The sequence below is a fragment of the Echiichthys vipera genome, assembly GCF_963691815.1.
Source record: "Echiichthys vipera genome assembly, chromosome: 20".
Lineage (NCBI taxonomy): Eukaryota > Metazoa > Chordata > Actinopteri > Perciformes > Trachinidae > Echiichthys > Echiichthys vipera.
Genome location: NC_139845.1, coordinates 10,650,550 through 10,668,451, shown reverse-complemented (window position 1 = coordinate 10,668,451; position 17,902 = coordinate 10,650,550). Strand labels below are relative to the sequence as shown.

Genomic DNA, 17,902 nt, shown 5'->3' with positions numbered 1-17,902 from the left:
CTGTTACATTTGTGGTTACTTGCATCTCTGGGATTGTTTTTGTCTTCTCTCTCCCTTTCTTCCTCCCCAACAGGTCAGGGCAGATGGCCTTCCTCCATAGAGCTGGGTCTGTTAAAGGGAAGTTTTCGTTGGCACCACGTACTCAAAGAGGGATTGTTGGGTCTGTGTAAATCATAAATAAGTCATAGAGCGTGGTCTTTAAATACTCCTTATGTAAAGTGTCCTGAGATAACTTGTGTTATGAATTGGCACTGTAAATAAAATTGAATGTCAATATTGCAAAATAATTTGATTCAATTACTGTGGGCTGTCACAAATTTCATCATTTAATTGAAAACCGTGATATACAGAAACCCAACTTAAACCAGTTTTCAAAAAGCTCACCATATCAACTCAAGTTGTATTTATTACCCATTAAAATACAATTCACCTTATTCTCTTACTTCTGGAAAATGCCTGTTAAGATTATCCCTTTTACTCAAACGCAAATGTACTTTCATTCATCTCAGTATTTGGTAGTACATCTTTCCCTACACAACAGTAAAGGCCAGTGTCTGTACTTCACATTTTTGATAACTTGTTTATGCACCTTCATCAAACTAACCTAAAAATAAATACATTTGAGATTAAAAATCTTTTGGTATTTACTTGTTTTTCTATTAGTCTGTTGTGGTATACTGTTTTACATGTTAGGTCTTTTTTTGGACAAGCAAGATGACCCTAAGTGCCTTAAAAAGCGCTCATAAATAACATGTATTGTAAGCATACAGCCCTAACACAACAGTTAAATCTGACTACTGCATTCAATAAAAACATTTATTAAATGAATATCAAAAATGTCACTTACATTCATTGGCTTTGAGTAATTGATTTGGTCTTACCTGGTGACTAATCAGATGTGTCATGTACAAAGGGAAGCCACGAAACCAAACTGAACTTAGAAATGTTTTATTTTTGGGCACCAATTTTATTACTTTTGGCCACCATGTGCCTTGCCCTTACAGGGTATGTCTAATTGGATCAAGACATTGTTCGTGTTAGTACAGGATAACTCCATTCGTCTAGAAAACCAAGTAACAATAGTAGATCATATAAAGTCAAGTTTGTTTTAATAAGTTGTAGCCCTGAGACATCCTGCTTTTCACTGGACAGGTGTGTGTATAGCTATGCTGAGCAATTACATGTACATTACATGCAACAATTCTCAACTGTATAAATAGTTGTTTTCCCTATGTTACACCTTCAGTTTGGGGGTCACACATGGCTACATTTCTAAACATTTTACATTATCTGTTACAGACAATGAAAGGTAGCTGTAGAAGAACGAGTAGTGAAAATATATCCTACCATTACACCGTGTGACTCAAATACTGAAAATACATACAAAAAAATTTCCTTTCCAGCATCTTGTGAGGCAAAGTCATGGTCTGGCTTGGTGCAGCGGAGTCAGCCAGACTTTGTCTGACGTGGACCGTTTCATCTTCTATAGGGATGTAGACCTAGAAACACTTACCTTCAGCGCTATGGAGAAAAGTCAACACAAGGCAACTACAAAGTGACACCCAAGTTTTCTTACTGAAAGCCCTGCACACAAACATGTTCTTATTCTGGCAGGTGAGACCCCTGCTCAGGACGACATTGAGTGGAGCTGTATTGGCAGTCTGCCCAGATCACAAAAGTCAATGTACATAAAAGACTCATGAAGTTGTAAGGCATCAAGCCCATATAGGTGCAACAGAAGAGGGAAAGCGCATGATCACAACACATTTACCATGGTCCAGACAGGAGGTCCAGTAGTAAAATCCACTGGACTGTAGGGGCTTTAAAAAGCATGAACATTTTTGGCATTAAAATTTGTCCCTGTTGAGTGTGAAATATTCCACAGGGGGTTTTTTGTACAAAAACTCAATTTACAATGTTTCCATTTTTACAGAATTTACAAGGTAATGGGAGCAGATGGATAAATATCCATGATTAGTGATAACACTCTTGTTAAAGTATAATAATACATGCCAAGAGCATCATGGGAGTTTTAAAAATGTTTGGATGTCTGATTAACATCTTTTCATCCATGTTCAGAGTGATTCCTGTAGCCATTATGGTCCACAATCTTTACAATAACCAAATACTTTTGGACATGCAGTATTTCAGGGGATGGTCATGGATTTGTACCGAGATGACGGATTAAAAAAAAAAGAAGAGAAAAACAAACATTCATGGACAAGTAAACCAATAAATTCCAAAAAGACAAAAAAATAACACAAAAGAGGATTCTTAAGACAATAAAGCTAGATAATGTGGACTATATAAACAGTTGTATTTGCTAACTTATTGTTTCCATATACCTTTGTGATAAGTACAAATGGAACAAACATCAATGAGACCCCCTGATGAAACTGTTGCAGCACCACAAAACTTTCCCCTTTTTGGCCTTATGATTCAAGGTCAAATATGAGGAAATCTTGTCTTAATATATTTTGTCACAGTATTGCTCAGAGACAATAAAAACAGACATGTAACTCGGTACTTATTCACCAAACCGATCATCTTAAATACTACAAACCAAAAGCTCTGTAACACAAAGTGTTGACAATCAGTCTTACTCAACAGAACTGCATGCACATGAAACCTGATGGGTGGTGGACTTAGAGGAGCTGGTGTTATGATTACTACATTTAAGAATGAATATTTTTCACTTACAGGACAGACTACAAAGACAATGTGGACATTCTTGGTAATGGCTATTCAGTGTGATTACACACATTTTGTGTCCAAAGCTGTAGACCTTCCACCTGTTCAAGGTAAACATATCCTCCCATCCACCCATCAATTCACATTGCAAAAAGTACATTCACCTAATTTGTCTTACCTTTTTAAAGTTTTGCAAAACACAATAAAATCAAAAAAATAACTACCTTCTCAACCATAAAATAGTTTGCTAATACAGGTAAAAATATGTAAAATACAAAATATACATTTAATATAAACAAGCCAAACAGAGGAATTCACCAAATGCATTGAGAACCTCAGTAAACTTTTTATTACAACACCATCTAGTTTTAATCAAAGCAGAGACATTTACAAACATACTAACAACGAAAAGAATAAATGAGAATGAGTGAGGGGTGAGGAAAACACATCAAATATGTACCCTATAAAAATTGCGCTCTAAACTGAATGTACACAGTACAGCGAGCCAAGAAAAAAAAAGAAGAAAAAAAACAAATAGGATGTAATGTTTGTGTCTTCTAGTAGGGGATTGTGTGGGCCATTTTATTGTTTCTTTGCAAAAGAAGCATCACAAGTAGTCATCTCCATGTCAAATAAAACATCATAAAAATAAAAGAACTGTGTGGAAAGTTTCTTTTCTTTCATCTTTAGTTACCATGAGTATATGTTTGGATAACATAGCCTTACACAGGTCAGGGTCTTCCATCCACTGCTCTTATTTAGGCAGACAAGATGGACAGATAGAGAGAAGGATGGGTGGAGACGGAGAGGAGGGGAGAGATGGAAGAAGAGGTGGTGGTTGTAATCTTGTCCGGTCATGCAGGGTGGGGAGGTGGTGGTGCACTGAAATCCTTCCTCCTTTTCTTTCCATCCATCCTTCATCCTCGTTAGCTGAAAGGTGTCAAAACGAAGGGTGGAGTTTGGTTTCGAGGCCCAACAGTGAACAATTTTCCCCCTCAATATTAAGCCTCTAGACTACACATACATAGTGTACACCAGGGCTGGGTTCAACTCACCGTCACACTGAGCCACAAGCTTGGAGTTTGTGTAAGTCCAACTACTGAACATGCTACTGTGATAAGGTGTATGTAGTCTCTGAAAATGCATATAAATGGCAGAACACCCTTAGGACATTAATCTGTTTCTCTTAATGCTCTGTTGACTGTGTATTGCACCCAACCCCGGCACAGACAGAGGGACATTCTCATGCAAACTTGAACAGGAACTACTCAAGAGGCAAATCTGATATCTATCAGTATGTACACACACCAGAAAAGAAAACAATACGTAGTTAAGTCTATGCCTAAATTCACTGTTTTTGAAACATGGATTTGAATACGTGTGAAATGAATTGGCTTGCGTGTTACACAGCTCTTGACAGACAGAAAATGACACCCATATATGACATATATTATGTTTAAAGACTCAGGACAGTGAAGCTGGACTTTTTTTCTTAAAAATGATTGTCTATAGTGGTCATTTAATTTCAAATTTGGGAATTAAGGGAAAATATTGATAGTATTGAAAGGGCAAAGCTATAGAACAAGACCCATCTGTGTAAAGCTGAAAGGATCTTTGTGTGCATCAGGCTTTACAGGATCAGTTCTGCACAATGCATCATTTTGTCTGTTCTTTAGAGCTGGGTGATTAATCAAATTATATTTTCAATTATTTTGGATCTCAACAATCCTGAAAACAAGATATTTGAGTTTGGTTTTTTTTGTGCCACATTACGTTTTTGCAATGATGTTTGAGTTTTGTCCCTCCCTTTACAGTGGTGCACTTCCACCTGGTTTCACTGAGTTTAAGCAAGTTGTGGCAGTGAACAGCAGCCTATTTAATATCATTTTTTGGTCTAGGTTATGTTTTATTTTCGTTTTTATACATCGATATATATTTAGTAGTTTTCAGTATTGTTGAAGTGCACCAATGTTATAACATAGTTGATTGTAGTTATTTGTAATTTTATATTATTTCAAAATTGAGATATATTCATTTACTTCTTTTGTTGCTTTTTTTGTTCAAGAAAATCCAATATTTGGACATGTTTTTTTTTAAAATTTGTATTCAATAAAAGCACATTTCCAAAGTGTTGCCCTACCGTTTTATGTGATTTGCAAAAATTATGGAACTTCTGGGTAAATTGGTCAAATAAATTTACAAATCACCAGTGGCTTTCTAAAAGACTTGCCTCCTCCCCTTAAAACAATTCAAAAATAAATAATTTTTTATATGGGTCATTGGTAGCTTTATTTGTAATACACTGACTAAAAACGTATTAAAAATGATTTACATTTCCATGTGACCATAGAAAAATGGACTATGTTTGGCATACAGCGATTTCCAGAACACATTTTCCTTACAACCAACTGGTAATGGTATGCATTAGATACAGAGCTAAAAGCTGAACAAGGAAAACTTTACCCACTGAGACACATGACAGAAAGTGTTTCCCCCAGGAATTTCTCAGGAATTAAGGGTGCAAAGGACACAAAAATGACAAAAAACTACCAAGAGGAAGGCATGCATGTGTATCAGACACAGCAACCACCAGATTTTTTTTTTTTTTTTTACATATAACAGAAAAACACAATGTCAATATAATTTAGTTTACCCCTTAAATGGCTTAGGGAACATCACACCAGCGAATAAGCTGCAATATTTTGTATTTACTGTTGAGAAAGACAAAGCCCAGCACGCAAGGTAAAGGACACTGGAAAAGGAGCCACTACCCTGATCCTATTTCTACCCAAATGTTACATTTATCAGATGAAATGACAACAGTTTGATACAGAAAAGTCATTTCAAATTTACTAGTTATTATAAAATCTAACTTATTAAGCCTTGGTGATACAAGGTTGTGCTTTACAGGGTGACTGGTCTCTGCACCATGAAGGCCTTACTTACAGGCATTTCAGAAGAGTACAGGTGATATGACATGGCTCAAAGATTCAAATGCATATTGAAACTTTAAAAAATACTATGTTTTTGCTGTAGAAAAAGGGTTTAACATGGTGCATGGCTACAGACAAAAAATGTTTAATAATATTTTACACAACACAGTTGTCAAACTCAATGTTACGCTGTCACACTATTATTTAAGGTACTATAACATCTAGTACAATTAAAACTGGCATGATTTAACTTTTTTCAGTGGTCATAACATCCAAATATCAGACTGACAAATCTTTTCTCTTCGTGTGCCTATGTTAATTATAGAATATTCTTGGTCATAGAAATAGTAAGGTATGTAGCAGGGTTGTCAGCATGGAAATTAAACAGGACAGAGCCAAACCAGGGTCAAACCGTCCATGAAATACTCTCAGACCAACACTCCACGAAACAATCTAAGATGTGATACTTATTTAAAAATGTATATTTTACAGATTATATTTGTACAGGGCCCCACCACCTTTGTTCCACTGTCATTACGTTATCATCATGTTTTCAGAAAAAAAACTTAAAGAATACTATCTGTGATAATTATACAAATACATAGTTGATCTCTTGACTAATAACCTCAGAACTAAACATATTTTAAGTATTAAAATCGCCTTCAGTTGCTGTAGCTGAGCCAAATTAAGTCATAATTGTAATTTTCTTACTTTATACATTACCCTTAGGACATCTCTCTGAGCCACATCCTTTCAAAAATAAAACCCAATCCCCTCATTTAAATTGGCATGAACGCTTATTTCTGCCTTATAACCGGAACTTTGTTTGACCCTGGTTTAACATGAGATAATAGTATGCTTGTTTGAAAAGGACTGTGATCCCCAGCATATATGCACCTACGGGCAGACTGAAGAGATAGCCTGGTGCAAAGAGTTTACATTCCCCCATAGCAATACGAACAGATAAAACAGTGTTAAAGGATATCTGGACACAACAAATAGCCACACTACCATCAAGATTGAAAGCAATATGCTTAATTATCTTTCTTCCCCCCTGATACCAGACTGGATGCAAAGTCTGGTTTTATACAACTAGAAACATTTAAGTAAAAATGTACTCAATAATTGCATGTTGGTATCTACAAATTGACAAAAGTTATCAGGCCCTGTGCCCACTGGGGATCTCTTATCTGATAAAAATGTGTATCAGAAAAGACTGCAGTGATTGCTGTTGCAATGATACTATTAAAAATGCAGTACTTGTTTAAAAAGATTAAAAAAGGTGTTTACATTTAGCTTTTCGGAAAATTCACCAATGCTATACTGTAAGTGAAAAATGTGAAAATACATATCATCTTTAACAATTTAAAAAAAGTTAACTTTTGTAAAGAGGTTCCCGGGGGGCACAAAGTCTTACTTTTCAGTAAAAATGGTTATGTATGCATTTAGGACCATTGGGTGTAACAGATTAGATAAATGAAGCTTGGGCTGACAGCTAGAAGTAGCACTACACTATTTGTATCAAATGACATATTACTGGGACAGTTACCATCTTAGATTAATTTGGTATGGGTTTTATCTGCTTTCAGAATTCAGCAACCCCACAAGCAAAGTCACCCCAGTTAATATTTCTTCGACATTTATGAAATAGTGCATGTATTCAGACATTAAGGTCCCAAGAGTGAATGTAATTTATGTCTGAAAGCTAATGTAAAATTATGAGAAATATTATTTGGGGTGACGTGCAGCTGTACAGAGAAGCTGGGTCCATGTAACCTACTAGACTCCGCTCTATAAGGACTGGTTTATACACAAACAGACATCTTAAGTGCTCTGACCTTAAAAAGGACATGAGAACGACACAAAATCGTTCACACCAGATATTTCAACTGCAGTTCCAAAACTTTACAAAAGTTATTGTGTTGTTCAACACGGGAGTGACGCAATGGTAGAAAACACAAAGATTACAATATGATTTGTGAAACCCTAACACCGAGCCTATAACAATATTTACCTCAAATCATTTGAGAGCAACAAACCTGACAATATGGGATCTTTATAAGATATGCTGGTATTAAATCGTTTCAGACAGATTCATCTACAACTCATCCATAACATGACTTTACATCCCAAAAGCCAGCAAATATATATAATGCTATGGGCCAAAATAGTCAAAAATATTTGCATGACCTGCTGCCAACCTACAACAATCATTTTTAAATCAACACTTCAGCCTAAACGGAAATCATTTCAATGTACATACAAGCGTTACATAAAAAACAAATATTGAAAACAAAACTTGGGATCTGACAACATTAATTTTCTTGCTCATCAACTCAGTAAGACACTATTATTTATGCACCGGCCCTAACATAAACCACTTCTGACAATCAACAAATTACAAATTATTTCAAAACGAAGCAACTGATCAACTCCAGCAGAACATCAAACTGAGTTTTTCCTTTGAACTTCACATTATGTGTACTAAGGGCATTAAGATCTATTTTGTCGGAACATAATCTCAAACGATATGAATGTTTTTTTTTCACTTCTCCTACACGTCTTGTTTTGAGGTACAACAATTCAAAAGTGAGCAAAACTAGGCTACAAAACATTAAATTTGACACGAGTAAAATGTCATAACATTGTCAAAATGTTCTGTGTCCAAAAATCTGCAGATATAAACACTGTTTGATAAATAAATGTTCACCTTCTGTTATTTATAACAAGAAATGATATTTATCTTTTAAACTGAAATGAAAATATGTATACAACATTACTTTGAATGGAACATTGACAGAGTGCAGGTTGGTCTACGATCGACAAGTTAAACATTATAATTTTTTTTCCTTTCTAAAAATACAATCCAATTTCCACAGAAAATGCTAAACCTGTATTAAGTACTGCAAAAATGACTGGGGAATACTTTTACATCTGAAAATTGCCAATCATTTAAGGAACTATTATTACAAGCACACTGACAAACCAACTCAACAAGTCACAATACACTTCTATTAAACTCACATATAATGAAATGGCAATTTAAGTATTGAATATTAATATTAAGAACAATTTATATCCAGAACAATTCTTTTTTGGTCCACAGGCCATAGCTGCTGGTAAAAAACAAAAATTGGATAATTTCCACTTTTTATGGGCCAAACAGATGTTTATAGTAGTAAAGGACGTACCAACAGTCTCTGAACTGCCAAAAAGGCAGAACTACAACAAAACATTACCCACCCCAGCAAAACATGTACGAGCAACAGGGCAGGTACTGCTTTATTCCCATTCTATCTGTAACAGAATTAATCATTTATTTTGACATTCATTTGGCAGGATAAAAAAAGTGGCTGACAAATTTTGCAAATTACCAACCTCTGATGGATGTAGACCAAAAAGTAACAATGCATCCACAAAGTCAATTTCCAGTAACGGTCAATGTGTTTTCTGAGAGAACCACAGCATTCTCTTACAGCTCTTAGAAACCCCTCTAAGCAATTCAGTATGGTGAATACAGTAAGCGTGCATAGCACTTTTTTGTCTGAAAAAAGAGATACACAACAAAACTGTGATAAATTGACATTTTAAGGAAATCAGACTTACCTTACACCTACCTGAAATCAGAGAGACAAAGCTTTAGAAGTATTTTCCTTGCTTACCTCCTCTCTCCTTTTCTTTTTCCTCATATATTTATAGAGGGACATTTACATTAACACATAAGTCATTCTCTACTGTAAATTATGACTGTAAAAATTCTTAAAATGTTCAGAAGCCTTTAATGGCCTACACATGACTATATTCATGAGGACAGAGGCAATGTTTCCTTGGTAATTAGTTATTCTGGGTGATAACACGCCCTTGTATTAAATTTTGACCAACTATGTTATTGGCAAAAAACTGAACTGAAGCCTTCGATCCAATGAAGAAGAGAGGAGGTGAGCAATCAAAGCAGTCTTTTTCAAACTGATAATCTTTAGTTCAGGCTACTTGAGCCTGAAATGGACTGGCTTGGTCCAGGTCTAAAAAAAATGTAGTGATGAAGAAGACAGAAGAAAGCTTATGTACAGGAGAAAATAACACAGGAAATGTTGTACCCACCTCCCTTCTCGTCTAGCGGTGTCGGTACTCCCTCTCCCTCTCTCTCTCACGGTCTCGGTCCCGATCCCTCTCGCGGTGGCGGTCGCGCTCCCGGCTGCGTTCTCGATAATAGTCCTCATGCCGGTCACGACTGCGGGACTTGTGACGCCTGCTCTTTTCTCTGGAGCGGCTGTGGTCTCGTTCCCTGGAACGTTCTCGCCTGGCATGGACAAGCATCATTGGACTGTGTACAAGGGTTTCAAAGTTTCACATATGAAATCTTTCAGGGCCAATTCCCAATTGGGAAAAAATGATTTAGATACAGTCAGAATGACAGGAAATGTAGACTAGAAAATATACAAACATTTAAAATATTCCCAATATTCCCTTTTAGCATAGCTTGTAAACAACTTCAGTTTTACACCCATTTGCTATTGCACAAAATTCAAATCATACCTGGAGGCGGATCCGTAGCTTTTAGACTCAATGCCGTGAAGACAGTCCTGCAAGGAACTGATAAGGACCTTACAGCGGTCATCTGCTGACACTTTGGACTGCTTAATCAGACTTATGGCTGTCACCAAGGTCTCTATGGCACTGCCATAGTCAGCTGAAGAGAACACAAAGTTACATTAAGCAATAATTGGCTTCCAGTGTATGTCTTGTTAGCATAAAATCTGAGCACACCCACAGCAAGTAAGTGCTTGTGAGGTTCTTTTTCTAACTTTGTTCCGTGTTTCACTATGGGGCGTGACCCCTGCACAGTTTGACCTGACTGTCACAGACGCTGTGTCATTGGAGCTTCCATAGTTGGTCACGCCAAGGCGATTCCCATAGTGAAACACCCCACTCTGTTATCAAAGAACCGAGGTTACGTTAAGTAACCCAAAGTTTTTATCCTATATTATGATACCTGCACTGGCGTCAGACACCGCTCTAGATATGGCACTGGAGGAGATGGCTCTGTTCCGGTTCATGATCTCCTCAAACTCTGCCTCACTCAGAGGGGTCCGTGACACCTCCATTTCCCTAAAAATATGCAAAAAACACACAAGGGTCACGGCATTTTTTTAGTTCCAGAGTTAGAAAAGACACTTATCTTTGCAACAAGTAACTAACGTAAACAAGCTTCAACAAAAAACAAGTGTAAATCAGAAACTAACTAGGCAAGTCCAGAATTCCTGAACTTGAGAAAATACCAACCCTTTGCGCCAACGTATTACGCATATTGTGAAAGAAAATGATATATTAATTGCTGTATGACCAATTTGTTCCACGGCCACCACACATTCTTACCGGCCTCCAGGTCCGTAGTCTCTTTCATATGGTGGTGGGCGCCCGTATGGGTCGTTTGGTCCAGGGGGGCCTCGGCTGTCATTAGGGGGCATGTTGTTGTTGCCAGGTGGAGGGAAGAAGGCAGGGTTGACATGTGGTGCTGGTGGTGGTCCACCTGGTGGGGGACCTGGCATGTGTGGAGGAGGAGCCAAAGCCATGGGGGGCCCAATGGGGCCAGGGGGACGTGGAGGGAAGGGTCCTGGGGGTGGCGGACCCTGTTGAGGGGGTGGGGGACCAGGGGGAGGCCCATAACCTGGAGGAGGGGGGCCTGGGGGCAGGGGTCCCATTGGAGGCTGGCCAAACTGACCAGGAAAGAGAACAGGTGGAGGAGGCCTGTCGCCACGATTTGGAGGACCAGGAAGGGGAGGGGGGAGGCCTTGGCCGGGAGGTGGGGGACCTGGAGGTCCAGGGGGACCAGGTGGACCGGGAGGGGGACGTGGGGGACCCTGCATCCCACCTAAAAGAGAACACAAGGGACAACATAGAAGCGCATTAGACAAAGTAAGATCTATTTCATTATTTAACTTTTGTTTGTCATAGCATTATAAATAATTTGAGTATGGTGGTTAAATAAGTGTGCTGTCAAAAAAAATCACAGACTTTTCTACTAGAAAATATAACTGGCAGGTTTATAACAAAGTAAATATTTGCCTGACAGATCAGTCAAGCTCTAATTTTAATAATCCTGTTGTAGCAAGTGTTTTCCATGATTCTGTTCAAATGTAGATATCTATAGATTATGGGCAGTTGAAAGCAGGGACAATAACACAGACAGATAAGGAAGAGCAAGCCATAGCTACAGGGAACAACACATGTCAAAAGGTCACAAAATAATACTGCAAATAAAATCAGAAGGCAAAATAACAGATGATGAAATATACTGTTTCAAACTAGGCCTTTTTTTTAACTTGATACCCTGCATTTAAGGCTGGATTCTTTTCCTTCAACACTTAACTGAGGGTGCATTGCTTTAAGTTGCCAGGAGCCCCAAGGCTTCAGCATGGCAAGCTCATATATAGATCTGAGATAATGTTTATACAGCAGTTAACAAATAGATTATTCCCATGCAAAGGCCATTTGCGAGATAAAATTAAAGGCAAATGGTGACTATATGGTTTTAGTCAGATGCATTTTGGATTCTCATGCAGCTGCACGAAGAAATTTTATAGAAATAAGGGTGCTTTTTATCAAAGATTTTATTTGATGAACTAAACTATCCTCAAAAGAACAAAGTCAAATTTTTAAATGCCGTGCTTCTACGTATATGTCTTAGTTTCAACACACAGTTACCCTGGCCTCATGCAGGGCCAACAGGATTTGATGGGATTCAGAGAGTTTGGTGAGAAATTCAGCTGTTCGGGCAGTCAACGCCAACCTGATGGTTTGAATGGCATAGCTCCTACCAATAAACAGCTTAGCAGAAAAAAGGTGATCGATCAGTTCAATCAGATTAATTGAGGCATTTCACCTCTGCCACGCCAGCTTCCGTTCCTACCCCCCGGTGGGAAGGGATTGAAACTCATATCCATCAGAGGGCCGTCTTGGTGCCTAATCAGATCTGGTCTCATCCCCGAGCCTAATGGGGAAGAAAGCAAACCAATCACAACTCTTCCCTTCATAAACTTCCCCCTACTAACTGGAGGCCTGTCACAGCCCAGCAGCATGGGGCACCAGCCACTAAGCGAAAGAAGGGATGTGAAAAAAGGTGGGATGAGGGAAAAGATGCAAAAAATGGAGGGAGAAAGACAAAAGCTGACAGCTTCATTCTCTCCTACTATGTGTGTAATGCGGTCAATCCTAGATTTGCAAGGAGTTAGAGGTTGGTATCTTGCCAAGTAAAGCTTTGAGCAAACCGTTTCTCAAGGAATGGTGTTGGAAGTTATCAGTGAGCAGAAAATTGCAGCCAGGGAAGGATTTTTTTTTCAACTGGAGTTTATGAAGGACAACAAAAGAACAAACCAGATGGGGAGGGGAAACATGCAAAGACAGCCCTGCCAGGAGATTACACACTACAATAGACTAGCCTTGGATGCATGCAGGTACGAGTATTAGCAAAGCCTTGACTGAGCAGCACGGCCAGTGGAAAAGTTGAATTATATTTAATCTCATGTTAAAGGGGATTTTTTTGTCTTTTTCAACCTGAACCCTAAATCCTAACTTCGAAATGTATTTTTGTATAGGTGACTCGTGGCAACACCTCTCTTTTTAACTCTTTTAAAATGGGTCCTGTGTTGATTACGAGCTCTGCAGCCTGGCTGCTAAGAATCAAGCTGCAATGTAATCAAACTGGCCACCTCTGCACTGTCAACCCATGTCCACGAAAGTATTCGTTTTTTACTCAATAGTGGACCTTTTTTTTTTTTTTTAAAGTTGTCATCATGTGTCCCTTACACAGAAATACATGGAGAAATAGGGTCCAGATTGAAAAAATACAAAAGTTCCCCTTCAACTTTAAGGCATTTGACACACTATGATAATAAAATAAAGGAATCACCACATGAACGATAAAATCATAAGAACAAAAACATCAAATCCAAGATATAAATACATCTTTTAACATGTCTAAGTCAGTAATCCACTGGTCAAGATACCTCATGAGGCGATAGAGCATGACCACTGCAAGCAGTGATTCCATATAAACTGATCCATACACATCACCCACCACACATGTTGTAGTAGGCCAACACTATAATTCATGATATATATTCTCATTGCATATATCCATGAATTTGCTTTGACTGCCAAGACTGGAAATAAATTATATCTGTATTGATGGGAATGGGACATTTTTTTTTTTTAACCATGAACTCACCTTGTATGGTATAGCAAGACCAATTTAACATTCAAACAAGGTCCAATAACTGGACCAGCATAAACTGTCCTTAATATTTAAAAAACATTTGATTGATTTTACTTAAATTTATTGTCTTTTATCTGAGTAAACTAAGAGGGGTTGTGTCTACCTTCCATACTGGCACAGAGACTTGTTACCAAACTAACCAGGAAAATGTGGTGGCGGTCCTCCAGGCCCAACAGGACCAGGGAAGCGGTCTCCACCGGGGCCAGGTGGTCCAGGGAACCTGCCTCTGCCTCGACCCATGGGGAAACCTCCACGAGGGCCAGCACCAGGGGGACCAGCTTTACCTTCCCCAGACATCTGGCCTGACTGTGTACCTGTGAAATGAAGAGACAACAGTAACTCAGTTTTCCATTTAATAGGCAATAAATAATAGATGTGTGCAGAAGTGTACTAGATGACTGTACATGAAGTCTGTGTATCTAATGCCGTACATGCTGCCCTGGAAGTGAATTTTCAGTAGACTAACTGATGTGCAGTGTTTCCCTTTTATGCATTCTGCCACTGCTGATTTTTTTTTTTTAAGAGAGGAGGTTGTTCTCCATCCATGTCCAAATGCACTGTCAAAATTGTCAAACTCGTCTTATTGACGCACTCTGTCGACACTTATTCGTAGCTGCTACAACTCCATCCCAGGGGAAACACTGGATGTGTCAGAGCATTTGAAAATATATGTTACATGACTCCTTTAAACCAGCATGCAAGTTAAATAAACTCTTACTGAATGCAATTTAAAATATACCGTTGCAAACTGTGAATTTATCCTACTTACTTTTGCGTGACTGCATCTCAAACTGACTGAGGGACTGTTTGTTGCATGGTGTGACGATGGGGTTCTGACCATGAAGCTCCCTCTTTGACAGCAGCTCCATTAACTTCCTGGATGATGCCTCTGAGCCCACACACACCAGTGCAAACCTGTAAGTTGAAGTTAGCGGATATACGTATCAGATCTAACGGATCAACAAACATTTTAAATAAAAATATGTATTATTAGTGCTATTATATGCTCTAATAATATTAACATGAAAGCACTATGACCAGATAGGGATAAAATTGCCCCCATTTAACATGGGCTTCCATTCACTATTTTCAATATATTACAAGAAGCAGGCTGTGATTTAGTCCAATCATGTCACACATATCTTAATAAAGACCTCACCCTTTTGATTGGCCATTGGCTCTGTTTTCAAAGAACTTGATCTCCAGCACATCAGAAATGCCAACCGACCGGATAGCTTCTGTCAGGTCCTCGTCTGTCGTCCACTGTATAAGAGAAGAAGGCATCATCATTACATTTGTACTGGCTATTTTTCTTTGATATTTAAAATGTTAAATGTTTTTACTTTCAAGAAAATGTTGCTACTATATATTTATTTCATCATGTTACATATAATTTCACGATTTGCTCCACATAACCACATAGCCTGAACGGAATTCTCTGATGCCCACCCATGTGAGGTTTCCTATGTACAAGGCAATCCTTTTGCCTGTGTAGGTGTACACCACATTGGGTTGGGAACTCTTCCCTCCCTCTGAGCCACCTGGTGTAGGCAGTGTGTCCAGGTAGTCGCGGTCTTCTGGAGCATCACCATTGTTAGCTGATGGGGATATTACATCATCATACAGATCGATCTGTTCGTGGACTGGGTAGTCAGATTCCTGTTGAGGATGACAGTAACAAATCAGTCACACATGTGACACGCTAAGAGCAGTTTAAAAACACTGATTACACCTGGGATTAAACCAGGAAGAGTCGTATAATGCCATTCAACACCAAAAGGGTAGAACCACTCGATAACGTTTGGATTTTTTAGTACATTAATGGCATATTGCAGGGGTATATCTTTGCGTTTCAGTTTTCTTACTTGATTGCAGCAGTATCCAATTATTTGTATAATGTGCAATAAATGCCTCTGATTAAGAAAAACTGATTGTTTGTGGAGCTAGTGGTATGCAGCTCTTCATGTTGACAGTGCATAGTTCATACTAGACAAAAGAGCAATGATTGTTGGTGTAACCAATACATGGATACATTTATGTGTAAATTTCATAATAATTTCCGGTGTCAAAAGTACTAGTTTCCTTACATTAAATCCATTAGAGCCATTAGGACTATTGTGTGCAGCCAAAGAGTTAAGCAAGCCTGTTTTTTTTAAAACTAACTCTGTGAACACACCTAGATTTAGAAGTGCTTGAAAAGTGAATACCTCAGTCACATTGCCTGTGCATGAGACAAGATACAATTAACCCACAGCCTGGAGCCCTGAGAATATTTATACAACCCATATTACATAACCCAAGTTAATTGAACTGCAATTATCAAAGTTGTGATTTTTACTAACTTCTGATAGACCTTGATACTTTGTTTGCTTTAATATTGCAAAATGGAACATATCTGTGAGTAAGCCTGTGAATGTTGAAAGCAACTGGACGTTTCACCTCTCATCCAAGAGGCTTCATCAGAGCATCTACACAACCCTTTGTGCTCTGAGTGCCAACGACCGTCGTTGGAGTGATAGTTGTTGGTGGGAAGTTAGTTAACTAACTTCCCACCAACAACTGTTGACTGAAATTGCTTTGGGGATAGTATCTGTGAGTAGCTCTCAAAATGCTTTGTAAAAAAATGTTATACAAACAAATTCTTAATCTCAAATATTCAGCAGATTAAATTTGCAGGATTAATTTGATTATTGCCGTAGCAAAATAAAATAGCCATAAAATCATTTAGCTTAACAAAAAACCTGCTTTTTATATTTTCAAAGATTCAGATTTTTAATCATATTTGACCACTATGTAAAATTTGGCAATAACCATTAGATTATTTAGGCATTGCAAATGTACTCCCTTAGTTTAGCAAATCTAATAACGTTTATGTTATTCTTCATTCCTTTAAAAAAAAGTTTTACTGTCTTTGTACATTTTTCACCATTGCTGTTTTTATTTCTTTGAAATGCATTGTTGGTATTGTGTATAACTCTGGTACACGTAAGAAAAGTAATGTTGGTATGGAATCTTTTACATACAAACATTAATACATGAAAATGAATAAATGAAAAAGGTACATTTCTGTTTGCCCTGAGGTTTAATTATTTAATCGAAAAAGTTCAATTGAAACGGCTGTGCGGCCATCATAACTCTTAAGCAGGAGAGGTGTGTATTATGACCTGCACTATGGGGGGGAAATGTTGGTGGAGATAACGTTGTCTTACAAACAATAAAGTATTTGCATCCCAGACTCGGTTATAGGGAAAAGGGGTGTGTGTGTGTGTGTGTGTGTGGAGGTAGAAAACATCACGTCTATACTGCGGAAACACTTAATGCTCAAAGGCTTAACGCCACAAACATTTAAAATGCGTTTTTAATTCATACACTTGACGTTTTTTTCCATCGCCATAATCAACTTCGTCTCAACCTTTAATTTGCGTGCATGAGCTATGAAAAGTAAACTGTAGTAACTTGAGACGTATTTGTTTTTTTTAGAAAGCAGCTAATGCTAGGTAGCTAACGTAACTACGTTTGTTTGCCCGCCACAGGCCTGAAACTGTGAATGCTGAACAATGAAAGCGGTTGGTTTTCAGTATTCGCCCACAAAAATAATCTTTGCACATTGTTTGTCCATTACTATATGTAGTATACAACGTGCTTTATGTCGACAATACATACGAATGCAACATTTGGAGCCGGTAATTGTAGCTGAAGATGCAGGCTTGCAGCATGGGGGGGCCTGTAGCTGTTATGCGAAGAAGCTCGTTTGCACAGAAGGCCTTAAACACACCATTCCTCGGCCATACTAACAATAAAGGATTACACAAATACACAGAAAATAGCACCATTAGAGGAAGTGTGAGGGAATGTGGATTTAATACCTGGGTGAATTCCTCCTCGACGTCGGCGTAGATATCGATGTGATCCACACCGTCCGCCATTTTCCTCTGACCCGTCGCTCTCTCCCTCCTCCACCCGGCGGTGCAGTCAGATCAACAACAATGAGACAGAGAGGGAC

The 17,902-nt window shown here is 38.3% G+C and overlaps 1 protein-coding gene across 3 annotated transcripts; it reads right to left on the bottom strand.

Moving 5' to 3' along the window:
• Positions 1-3,481: 3,481 nt before the first annotated feature.
• cpsf6 (cleavage and polyadenylation specific factor 6) lies at positions 3,482-17,869 on the bottom strand. Of its 3 annotated transcripts, none has more exons than XM_083935236.1 (11): positions 17,766-17,869; positions 15,349-15,558; positions 15,059-15,162; positions 14,669-14,814; positions 14,040-14,213; positions 12,508-12,615; positions 11,001-11,496; positions 10,618-10,733; positions 10,161-10,314; positions 9,726-9,948; positions 3,482-3,621 (listed from the first exon to the last, which is right to left on the bottom strand). In XM_083935236.1, the coding sequence occupies exons 1-10, from the start codon at positions 17,823-17,825 to the stop codon at positions 9,738-9,740; spliced, it is 1,779 nt and encodes a 592-aa protein (XP_083791362.1). In that variant the 5' UTR covers positions 17,826-17,869; the 3' UTR covers positions 3,482-3,621; positions 9,726-9,737. The 3 variants fall into 3 exon arrangements, with proteins under 3 accessions (XP_083791362.1, XP_083791364.1, XP_083791363.1); XM_083935238.1 differs by having other exon boundaries at positions 9,726-9,924; XM_083935237.1 differs by having other exon boundaries at positions 3,616-9,241.
• Between the last annotated feature and the right edge of the window lie 33 nt (positions 17,870-17,902).

What these genes read in the sequence shown, in the direction of transcription:
- cpsf6 (XM_083935236.1), bottom strand. Translation starts at nt 17,825, where the DNA reads ATGGCGGACGGTGTGGATCACATCGATATCTACGCCGACGTCGAGGAG. An exon ending in ACCGCCACCACATTTTCCTG is followed by an intron (nt 12,616 to 14,039) that starts GTTAGTTTGGTA and finishes CTTCCCCATTAG; the next exon opens with GCTCGGGGATGAGACCAGAT. An exon ending in CGGAAGCTGGCGTGGCAGAG is followed by an intron (nt 11,497 to 12,507) that starts GTGAAATGCCTC and finishes GTTCTCTTTTAG; the next exon opens with GTGGGATGCAGGGTCCCCCA.